Source organism: Ambystoma mexicanum, chromosome 5p, assembly GCF_040938575.1.
Source record: "Ambystoma mexicanum isolate Mex_15411 chromosome 5p, UKY_AmexF1_1, whole genome shotgun sequence".
Classification (NCBI taxonomy): Eukaryota; Metazoa; Chordata; class Amphibia; order Caudata; family Ambystomatidae; genus Ambystoma; species Ambystoma mexicanum.
In genome coordinates this window covers 419890843-419903095 of record NC_090930.1, presented here as the reverse complement: position 1 = coordinate 419903095, position 12253 = coordinate 419890843, and the positions used below count along the sequence as shown (strand labels likewise).

The 12253-nt window shown below is 46.6% G+C and overlaps 1 protein-coding gene across 1 annotated transcript in view; it reads left to right on the top strand.

Annotated features, from left to right (window-relative positions):
- Positions 1-12253, top strand: part of SLC9A6 (solute carrier family 9 member A6) — a 906904-nt gene that overhangs the window by 537522 nt on the left and 357129 nt on the right. Inside the window, exons 7-8 of the mRNA XM_069612818.1 lie at positions 6846-6987; positions 7127-7232. Of these exons, the coding sequence (XP_069468919.1) occupies positions 6846-6987; positions 7127-7232 (248 nt within the window). The remainder of the gene's footprint in view (positions 1-6845; positions 6988-7126; positions 7233-12253) is intronic.

Genomic DNA, 12253 nt, shown 5'->3' with positions numbered 1-12253 from the left:
ACCAGGAATTAAGGCCTATATAGATTATATCCCAGAGCTCTCCCACCTCCATCCCTCCAGATGTTTTGGACCATGACCCCATGATCCCTTTCCACAGATTGATCAATTCGATGATCAGAGTTGTAGCCCCAAACATCTGGGCAGCAGAAGGTAGCAAAACCCGGTTATATACCATCAAGAGCGAACTGGGGTTATAATAGCTTTATAGATTCCGTCTTTGGGCCGTGCCGGGAGTTAAGGACCTGTAAATCTCGTTAAACATCTTTGTTGCGTTCAGGGCTTTAACTAGGTCTTTAGGAACCATAACTCCCCGAAATGGCTCTCTGGTGGGGTTAATGAAGCTTAATTTGAGCATCAGGTTCTTGATAGTTCTGCGGACAGTAATGGCTGTTAAAAGATTTCTCTCCCAACATTCCATTGTTTCTCTAGTGCCTCTCCCTGTCTTGCACAGAGCAATTGGTAAACAGGTGCAAGTGGATCTAGGCCACATGGCCTAAGTCCAATCCATCTTCTTAGCCCTGCCTCTTCCTTTCTGCGCTCAACTCTTAGATCAAGGGCGTCTCTCGCCCGGGCAGACGAAGAAAAGGGCAATTCTTGTTTGCACCAGAAGGACCATGGGCCTGAACTCCTGCTCAGACAACGGGTACGCACACGCTGACATGTATTTTCACCCTCCGTCCCCACATGACCTCCCCACCATCACCAGGCAGCGGCAATGACATCGGCCCTCCTCAAGGCATGGACTCTGCAATGCAGCAACCTCTCCCACATCAGCCTCAAACCCATCAGCACCTCCTCACTGTCCACAACACGGACGTTGATGCTCGCCAACGTCCGCTAAACTATCGTCCATACAGCAGACTTTGCCAACCTCATCACTAAACACAAGCTTGACACAATATTCATCACCGAGACCTGGCTGTCACCCACCTCTATCCACATCCTAGATATCCTTGTCCCGGACAGCTGCAGCATCCAACATAGAGACCGGCCGAGCAAGACAGGTGAAGGCCTTGCCGTCATGCGCAAGACCGCAAGGCCCTGCACCAGACTTGACGTCGACAACATTGGCTCCTTCCAAGTCCTCTCCTGCCACTTCCAGCTTTCCCCGACGGACACAGTCATGTTCCATATCATCTACAGACCACTGTGAAAAACCAAAGGGTGTTTCACTGCCTGAACCCAGGGGTCCATTACGCAGGTGGCCAGGACACAATGTGAGAAACCTGAAGGTGTCTCACCCGCTAGTCCACGGGATCTGTCATCCAGATGGCCATCACTATTGGATCCAGTTTGTGGGGGTGGACCAGAGCGAAAAAGATCACTTGGATGGGGGGGGGTGTCTGTGGGGAGTGTAAGTGGGACACCAAAGGGTGAGACGCGGTATCCCCCTTCCTTATGGCACCTTTTCCCCACCCTACCAGGTAGGATATCTAAAAACCCAACCCCTGCCCCTTTTCAGACACAAACACCTTCTCACTGGGAGTTCATCGTGGGGAACAACATACTAACACCAGAGCCGTATAACTGCCATGTTCCAACACAAGGGTCAGGTAGAGTTAGGCAATTACCGATAATTACACACACCTGACTCCCATTACACTTCCCCCACATGAATAAAAGGCAGAGCACGAAAGCACACTCTGATCAAGGCCAAGTGCATGAGGAAGCAGCTATCCTCAGACCGCAATTTTAACCGAGGAGAAAGGCTGTGATATCTGAGAGGACGAAAGGAGGGAATTACCCTTGCCCTTTACAACCCAGAACTGCGTCTTTTAAGAAGCCTCAAGAAAAGAAACAGAAGACCGTGAATTGCAGCTGCCGAACGGTGTCGCGTGTGTCAAAGGTACATGGGGCCCTCCCGCACTGATGGCCAGGGCAGGGAGAATCGATTGCCATCGTGGTACCGTCCTTGACTCTGACAGCAAAGCAACGCCAACGAGTTCAGCACAGCCGGTGAGTTGGAGAAACTGATCGCAGACTGGCCTGTGTTATGCTCACAGTTGGAAGTGGCAACATTGTGTGAAGAAAGAGAACTTGAACATAATTGAACTTTGTGAAACTAAGATTGGTACAAGATACAGAGTGGTCCGGCGCTACGTGGGTGCTCACTCGAAGGTCTCTGTTTGGTACCCCCTCCCTTCTGAGCGGGTAAGAATTGTTGAACTGTAAAATGAAAGTGGTCCTGCAGCAGGTTGCGTTAAATCTCGTGTACACTCGAAAGTCTTTGATTGTCTGTAAACTGAAGTTGGTCTGAGTCTGGATGAGGGTGATCCTGGGTGAAGAGTAACACCCGAGAAGATGGTTGGGGCAAACGTGAACCCGACTGAGGAATGCCTACATATTGAAGCTTGTCTGAACCCAACTGAGGGAGGCTAACTGTGAAAGAAGGATCAGAGCTGGCTGGGGGGGGATCCTGAGTGAAGAGTAAATCACTCTATGTGAATATTGAGAAAGGAACCTTTCTTTGTGTATGCTACATTTGGTCTTCTAAGTCACGAGGCTTTGCGTTAAAGACACTTGGGCACAGAAGGCCCTGATGTTGGTAAAAGTCATTGTGACCTCTTACCCGAGGAGCCCTTGAGTGTGCTGTGCTCAAGTGACCTGCCTTGTCCCGTGCTAAAAACGTGGGGAAGGGAGGCCCATGGCCTAACATTTTGTGAACACTTCTTTCTTTTTGTGAACATTATCCCACACTATTTTGTACTATAGTGGTAAGGATCGGCAATAGTTTTCTTTTTTTAGTATAGGCCCTTTTATTTCTCTTACCTCCACAAGGACAGTATTATTATTAGGCCATGGTCGTAGCTTGCTCCTATCTTAGATTTAGGTTTTTGTCTCACCCATTTTGCAGTTGAATAAACACACTTGAACTGTGATCACTTGGTTCTGTCTTACTTTGATCCCATCTCTTCCTTACAACAGCCATCGCCTTTGTATCCATACCCTGGGGGTGGACAAGTGCGGGAGGATCACCTGGGTGAGACCAAAAGGAGTACTATACATGGGACATGTCCCACTAATAAGATCAGGCAGGGTAAGCCCCTGGTTAAAGGTGGAACACTGAGACACACTCAGAGCAAGGAGCAGTTCTCCCAGGGTGACGGCGAATAAGGTGGAGCAGAGCGACAGGCTGAGGGGCGGAACCGAGGTACGGAGAAACCTTGGAAACCTTGGAAACCCTGGTGAGAGATTGTTACCACCAAAAGGCAAGGAAACTCAGCCAGGGAGAAGAGACGCACCTCTTTTGTGTTTCAAGGATACCAACCACTCTCCCTGGTGAACGGCAAAGTTGGGGATGTGCAGCAGCAGTTATCAGCCTTTACTTCAGGATTAAAGACGCGAAATACGAAAATGAATTTAAACAGCTGGTGTGTTGATGAAATCAGTGAAAGTCAGGTCTGTGTTAAATGAAACTTGACGGCAACAGTAGTCGATGAATGAAGGTTGCGCGTGTGCCGATAAGATGCGAGAGAAAGCAGAGCATTGTAAAGAACTGTGAATTAAAGATACAAATTCAGAGTGGTCCGGCGAAAGAAGATTGCCTAATCAAAAGTCTCTGTGAAATGTTGCATGCCGTAGAAGCGGTGGGAAGAGAAAGAAACTGAGATAGAAGATTTGAACTATTGTTAGGTTTGTTCCCGGCTGAGGGAAACCTGAAGGTTTTATCCTGGCAGAGGGAAACCTGGATGAGAGAGAGATCTTTTAACTTTGAAATAAGTACTGTGCTCGAAACCACATTCACCAAGAAGCCTTGGTGTTGGAGAGAAAGGTTGAGGAAAGGAGGTTGAAATGGTCATCCTGAGGTAAGAGCAAAAGCCTTGTAGTTTTGAGTCTTCGAGAGTGGAAGGAAAGTGAAGGGGGGCTTGAGCCCGACAGAGGGAAGCTATGCAGGTGTGATTGAAGCTTGGGGAAGGAAACCCCACAAATTGGGATTGAAAGGTTTGAGCCTGGCAGAGGGAAACCTGTACTGAATTGTGGTAACCAGAAGGAAACGAACTTTTGTTGAACTCTATTACTGTGGAAGGCCAAGTGGGCCCTGGGCCATAAAATGAACTGCCTCCTTGTGTCCGAAGCCAGAGTGTATCGTGAAGAAGTTTACTCGGCCATACTGACATTTCTTTTGAACACTGATTTTCCTTTTTTCATTATGTGTTCCCTTTATACATTTATTGTATTAGAAAGAGGGCAGGCATTAAGTTTATTAGTACAGACCATTTTATTTTGACTAAAGACGGACTAGGACAGTATTTTCTTTTTGTTTGATGGTTGAGAACAGTCCCTTCTTAGTTATAGGGCAAGATAGGAGTTGTCCAACCCCTTTTAAACCATCAATAAAGGTTTTGAAATGTACTACTCTTGTGTTAGTGTCTACTTGTGATACCATGCCTTCCTCATACCACCCAAACCCAACTCCAACTTCATCGGAGACTTCACCGACCTGGTCACCACCATGTCCCTCACGCACACCAACATCATCTTCCTAGGTGGCTTAAACCTCTCGAGCAACAATGCCACTAAACGGATGAAGCAAGCTCTCCTCTGCCTTCTCGACACACACCAATGTAAGATCCAACTCCCGAGAAAGGTAACATCCTTGACCTAATGATCACTGCACTGCCTTCCCTCACTACAGGTCTCTCCTCCCGCTTGACTGGTCTGACCACCTGGCCGTGCCTTTCAACATCCTGCACACCACCCTAGACAAGCACTCCCAGCAGATACCCATGAGACAAACCATCAGGTTCTTCAAGAACTTCCTGCGGGAAGCCCTCATGGAAGAACTCGCCAACCTCCACCTCACATGGACTGAACACCCCCATCCAAGCTGTGACTCTCTACAGGAAGCACTCCACACAATATTCTCAGCATATATCGACCGACACGCGCCTCTGAAACAGCACACCTGCAAACCGAAACAGTCAGCACCCTGGTACACGCAAGAACGCAACCTCAGCAAAAAGAGTCCTCGGGAAGCAAAAGAAAACATGGTGCCGCTCCAGGACTGCAGCTGACCTGGCGCTCCTCAAGGAACTTCGAGCAACTAATAAGCACAGCCGAGGCCTCCTATTATCAGAACCCCATAGCAGAAGCCGACAACAAATGCACAGCCCACTTCAAAGCGGTCAAGCACTGCGCCAATCTGCCACCCAACCCTGCCATTCCGTGTTCAGACCCTGATGTAGCATGGAGACAGCAAACATACAGGTGGTCGACAATGCCCTCCACATCTTTGACGGCTACCCCTGCCTCCTGGTTCTATTCAACCTCTCCAATGCTTTCAGCACAGTAGACCACCACGCGCTCACGGACACCCTACATCGGCGCATGGGGACCAGCGACCTTGTCCTACGCAGGTTCAAGTCCTACCTCGCCAACCACCAGCAGTTTGTTCAGATGGACCCCTCTAGATCGCCAATGCTACCTGTCACCTGCAGAGTCCCGCAGGGTTCCATCCTCTCCACAGTGATCAGCAATCTATACATGAAGCCGCTGGTAAACCTCGAAGCCACATACAACATCCACCAATACACCAATGACACACAACTATACCTCAAGATGGACTCCATCAAGGACATCCACAGGCTCAAAACCTGCCTCTCGCTGATCCAGTGGATTTCCGGTGCACACTTTAAGCTCAACCCCTCCAAGACCAAATTCCTATCAACCACTCCAAGACCAAATTCATATTTCTCACCAACAACACTGAACACCCAGACATATAGACCTGGCTATTAACCATGAACCCTGAGGGCTTCACACCCGAGTTCACCTTCCACATCTGCAAACGCCTCTCCTTCAAGACACACATAGCAAATAAACCTCCGACAGCTTGATATCAGCTCTCCCTAATTCAGAAAGTCAAGCCCTTCCTCCCTCTGGCCATCTTTAGATCCACTGTTCAAGCACTGGTCTGATCCTTCCTAGATGGGGGCAAATGCCCTCCTCAAAGGCCTCCCATCGTCCTCCCTTGTGCCCCTGAGAAGTGTCCTACATGCGGCTGCAGGCCTCATCAAGGTTCTACGCAGATACGACCACATCACCCCGGGCCTTATTCGACCTTCACTGGCACCCACTGTGCGCACGAATCACCTTCAAGTCTTGATGCATCATCTACAAGGCAGTCGCCCTCAAGCCACCTAGCTACCTTGCAGAGAAACTCGGCATATCTGGTGGACAGTGCACAACCAGAAGCCAGGACACATGCAAACTTGAAATCTGTTGCTGCAAAAAGGACAGGACCAGAAAACCAGGCTTCTCTGCCTACGCCCCAACACAATGAAACCTCCCGTCGGCATCAGACTTGCCCCCACACTCCTACAATTCAGAAAAGAACTCAAGATGCACATTTCAAGGAGTAGCTTCTCAACACCTAGGCCACCACATCGCCCCCCACGGCACCAGATGCCTTGCGCCCGCCACCCTGTGCCGCTGTACCCCTCCTCTGTGCCCCTCTGTATCATACCCCTGCTGTATATCTGTTCTATTAGCTCTGAAAAGCGCTCAGCTATGCATTTGTACTGTCTCTGTAAAGTGCTCTGTTGTGTATCTGTATTTTTGTATACCTGCGTAAAGCGCATTGTTGCTTCTTGAAGCTATGTCCGCGCTCAGTGAATATAATAACAGAGAATTGCAACAGTCAGTGGGTTGTGTTCCAGTAGCATTGTAGGACTACTTCCTTGGGCTAAACCAGATGTTCATATCCTCCCCATTCTCTTTCCTCAGTCCTTATACTTGTGGAGAGGGCATAAACCGGTGCATGCCTTCACAGTGAACTGTAATGCTCAACACTACATTTTCTTACATGATTTAAATGGCTAATATATATATATTTTTTTTCTTAGATCGATAGTAGCATACCAGCCAGCAGGAGAAAATAGTCAGACATTGGATGTATCTGCAATGTTTAAATCTATTGGGATTTTCCTTGGCATATTCAGCGGATCCTTTGCAATGGGAGCAACTACAGGCGTAGTTACTGCTTTAATATCCTTTGAATGTTACTGCTCTTTAATTCTTCATCTGTTGCATTTGTTTTCTCAGTTAATCTGAAATCATTTTTGTAACTAATATGGGAGCAAGATTGGTTTACTGGCATATATTGTGGACCTTAACAGCATATCAAGTGACCAAGTTCACAAAGCTGCATGAGTTCCATTTGCTGGAGACAGGCCTGTTCTTCTTGATGTCTTGGAGCACATTCCTACTGGCTGAAGCATGTGGTTTTACAGGTATGTATTTTAATGATTCCATGTAAAATATTTTTGAAAATATTTTGGTGTGAAAAATGACTTTCAAAATATTTTGTAAGAGGATGTTGTCCTCTGTCTTAAACTTTAATGGAAAACAAGCTTTTTTGAAAACTTTCCTTAAAACATGTTTTTCTAAATTTTGGCTATGCCTGTTTATTTCCTCATTTCCTTTAACAGGATGAGTTACCATTCTACCATATACAGTTTATTTCCCACTATTCCCTCATTTAGCAGTAAATACCAGTGCCCTAACTCCATGCCGACATACATTTCAAATTCTATGCCAATCTTTATCAAGATTCTTGTGAAAGCCACAAATTGGCATAAACTATAAACCATGTTTACATGGAAACAAAGAAGCAAGTTACTTTCAGTCTTAATCAAATAGCATTTTATAGGAACCGTTGTAAGATCCAGGCAACTGTTTGTCAGGGATCCTTTGCTGACATCAATGCTATTCGATATTGCCTGAAGCCTCTCAAATTCAAAAAGAAAACATTGTCACTGAACAAATTGACGTGTATTTGTGAGACAGTACAATGAAATTCATTGCAGGTTCTTCAACCCAGAGACAACATTTCTGAAATAGGGCTAGGTGGTACCCCGATGGTGAAAACATCTAATCAGAACCTAATGAGCCACCTGTGTGCTCTACATTCAGGAACCAAGTGAGATAACGTTCTATCCGTCCAGAATAATGCAATGTAGCATATAATTTTTCATAATTACCTCTACTTCCTCTCCCGTCTCCCTATCCATTTCTTTGATTATATTACAAACCCTGGACCAGTCACTTTTGGATTTACAAGGGAGTGCTCAATAATGAGGGGCGTCTTGCTTTCATAATTGTGCTTTAAATGTGGCAAATCCACGGCACATTAGTACAAAAGTGACATTGCAGTGAGTCCTCAAGAATGAGCCTTGTTAAAATGGCAGATTGTTTGCTCCATATCGACCCCCACAATGTGGTAGGTTTACATCTACTCTCCATGGAGATAGAGGCGTATGAACATCATTATGTTCTGAGATATTTGGTGTGGAACTAAGCACATAAAGCAGTCTTCTAAAGAACGGATCTCCAGTCGCCTGCACTGTTGTGTTTATTTCGTAGTGCCACACATCCGCTCCATCCAAACAAATCAATTGATTTTGGGTTTATCCTGATGTATGTGTAAGAGCGACCTTATTGGTTGTTTTGAATACATTCTGTGGCTCTTTATATCACCCCATTAGATTGTGCCATGTGAACTGCCTGATAATAAATGTTGGCTTCATCTGATAATTTCTCAGTAAACAGTATTCCTATGTATGTGAAGTGTTCAACCTGCTCAATCATTTTTCAGTTCAGAACAAAAGGGCTTACTGAGCAGAGCTTTCTGCGTAGAACCAGACATTTCAACGTGGAGCTGTTAAACTTTGAACTTTGTTTCCTGACTGAGATGAAGCTTGCATAGCCATCAATTTGCTCTTGATGTGCTTTTTGGGATGGGTCGGGGTGTGTTCTGGTATGGAGGACGGTATATGATCCACAGAACTCACCAAGGGGACTGGCTGCCCTCCAATTCATGGCACATCTCCATTTTTTGAAATTGGTGCCTCTTCTAACGAATTAACATAGAGATTGTATAGAAGGTGGTCCTGCACATACACCTACCAACACCCCAGTCAACCAATATTTTGTACTTTCCCATCCATTCCAAATCTTACACAAGGCTTTGTGTGATATCTTCACAATTCTAAGCAGTGGGCGGGGGATCCCCATGGCTTCCGGATCTCCCACATCCTTGGTTTATCACCCATGTCAAAAGCTGTAGAGAGATCAATGAAAGCCAGCTACAGCGATACATTGTACCGAATGTCTTCCGAATAATATTTCTTGTACAAGTTAATTGTCCTACAATTTCAACCCCTTCTCTGAAGCCACAGTGGGAAAGGGCAAGGATGTTGCTCTCCACAACCCAAATGTTTAATCTTACATGAATTAGATTTCCAAAATAGTTTGATGGCCCATCAAGTGGGAGATGGGCTGATATTACTGTTACGTATCCCTTCTTGAAAATGGGCACTGCCAGGGCACATTGCCAACTATTTGGAATCATCCCTCTATGCCTAATTTTGTTCAGTACGCATATGAAAATGGGGCACCAAAAGAGCTGTTTCTATAATTGCTGTTTTCTCCAAGAAGAAAAGGCAAATTCACTTGTCTTTACGGATCATAGAAGTCTGAAAAAAACTTACCATGCAGTTCAATTGATCGACTTCTTAAAATGGTATGAGCGCGGAGAAAGTCATCCCGATGTTGGAACATTAGCATTCTCATTGTCTTTACTCGTAACTGCTTGCTCATGTTTTTCCAAAGGCCCGTTTTCCCAGCCATCGCCTTGCCTCATCACATGCCTACTTGTAAATCCCCCTTAACTCAGTAATTGCCCTATGGGTCTTCTCTCAGTGCTGATAGCAGTATTGTTTTCGCAGTTCTGCATCGAATAATGAACCAGCTATCTGGTCTAGTGTATTTTTACCACAAAACTTTTACGAATAACAGGGGATTAATTTTCCTGAGTAAAATGTTTGGCAAGATAGTGTCAGGAATCAAACAAGTCTACTAATCCCTATTCCGGTTTTGTTTAGGTATTCACAAAAAGACTGGGAGCCCCTCTACCGAGAACGAACACTGCCAAATAACCTGTTGTATGGGGACGTGCCCACTTCGTAGGGTCTACAACCACGTTTTAACTGGGTGTTCCTTTCACAGAGCAAAAATTTCAATTTGCGTATCAGTCTGGTCCCAACCACTTTGGCAGTCCAGCACTGAAATGCTCGGCGCTCCTCTTTTCTGTTTTCTGCTACGCAGTTCCATTCTTCATAAAAATCATCGAAGATGTCTTCTTCATCGACCCCAACTATCCCTCGTTTTGGTTTCAAGAAGTGCAAGGACTGCAGTTCTAAGATGTCGATCACAGACCTGCATCGATCGTGCCTGTGGTGCCTGGGAGAAGACCACGACACGGAGGCCTGCTCGAAGTGTCTTGCGATGACGGGTAAAGCCCTGCGAGAGAGGAAGGGGAAATTGCAGGTGGGTCGTAATTCTAAATCCGACCGATCCTCGACCGTCTAGTTAATTCCCCTTGACGCGAAAGGAAGCAAGGAAGGAAGGAAGGTTGAGATCCCGAAGTGGCTCCCGCCACTCGTCTTTGACAAAAAGAGCGAAGAAACAATGCCACCATTCACCATCTTCATCGTCGTCAGACGAATCCCCAAGTAAGTTTAGATGCCCCATTAAACAGTCTTCTTCTGAGGGATGGGAAGCATTTCGTTTAAAAATGGTGGAAGTGTTTGAGAAGGCCAAGCCTCGCTCCGCGCCTTCCTTAGAAACCGATCGAGAGTGTTCCCGTACCGACACTCGTGCACCCTTCAGCCCCGGTGATCGAAGGAGAACCAATCGTGAGCCCTCGAGGTCTCCGATAAAGAAGAGTCATTCAAGCCGGGACGCGCGCTTGAGGTCTTCGACGCCGTCCAAAGCTCTGCACACTCTTAAGGCGAAATCCTCAAAGTTAGTCATCAAAACCTCGTTGCCTTTGACGCCATTTCCACCTTCGGCACCATTTTCATCGACACCATCAGCGCTTTTGTCGACCGCGACACTGAAGCCATCGGCGCTGAAGTTTCCTAAGGTTCCAACTCAGTCCTCTGAGCATGTTGCAGCAAAAGAAAAAGCGACTAAAACATAACCTTCCACAAAACCAACTCCTCTTGAAAGATCTTTCACACCTTTGCCCAGAAAGGAATTCTTTAAATCTTTATCTTCAATTTTTGAAGAACAGGAAAGATCTGAGGATGAGGTAGTTGCTTTTGGTCTGGAGTTTGGTACTCCTAATGTACCAAAGTGTTTGATCTCTGAAGAGTGTAAAATGAGATACCTCATTGACACGCTACATAATGCTAGTGGTGTAGATACATCGCCAAAGACTGAATTTGGCAAACCAAAGCCGGGAGAACATGCCGATTCCTCTTACCGGCAGATGATGTCAAAGGGAGCAGACTATTTAGGATGGGCTAGACCACCAGCTCAATTTATTCAGGATGATCTGACAGACATTCTAGATCAAGGTCTGCCTACTGACCCAATTTTACCCTTCCATGTGGCCTTGCAAAATAGGGTACGCCAAGAATTGGGAGTCCCCGGATTCTATTGCAGCTGTGGTTAAGTCCCTTACTAGAAAATACCGCCCTTCCAATAGCAACTCTGCTATCTGTTCAAACACCCCATTCCCTAGAGTTTGGTGGTCCCGGCAGCCACAGCTACATCTAACAAAGTGGCATACCCTACCATCCCGCTGAATAGGGACAACAAGCGTGTGGATGGATGGGCACGCAAGGTATTTTCTGCGGGAAGAATGGCCCTAAAATCGGCCAACCCACATGTGCCTTGGGACAGTTTTTCATACACTCTGTGGGAGTGCATCTCCATGGCGGCGGAGGACATACCAGAAGGGGAGGAAAGGGAGAGATGCCAAGCTATCGTTCGAGATAGCAAAGAGGCCATAAGTGAATCCCTTCAGTCTGGTTTGGACACTGTAGACAGTGTTAGCAGGTCCATGGCTGCAAGCGCAGTAATGCGCAGGTTTGTGTGGTTGCGGAAGTCGGGTTTCGCACCAGATGTGCAGTCCTGTCTCCTGAACATGCCATTTGACGGGTCTCACCTTTTTGGCAGCAAGGCTGACGAGAGCGTTGAGAGGTTACAGACCTCAAACGGCTGCCAGATCTTTAGGGGCCGCTGTTGGGCAACCTCAGCCTTTTCGTTCATCTGGACAATCTTGGAGGGAACAATCCTATCGTTATTACTCCTCATTTGGAAAGACGAGAGGAATGGCCAGTCAAACAGGCCAAAGAAAAATCCCTTGTAGTGGACGAGGTAAGAGTGCCAAGTCGGGTCCAGCTGCAGTTTCCTTGCCATCAGCAGCTGCAACATCCGCCTCAAAACCGCTTTGAGAGCTTGG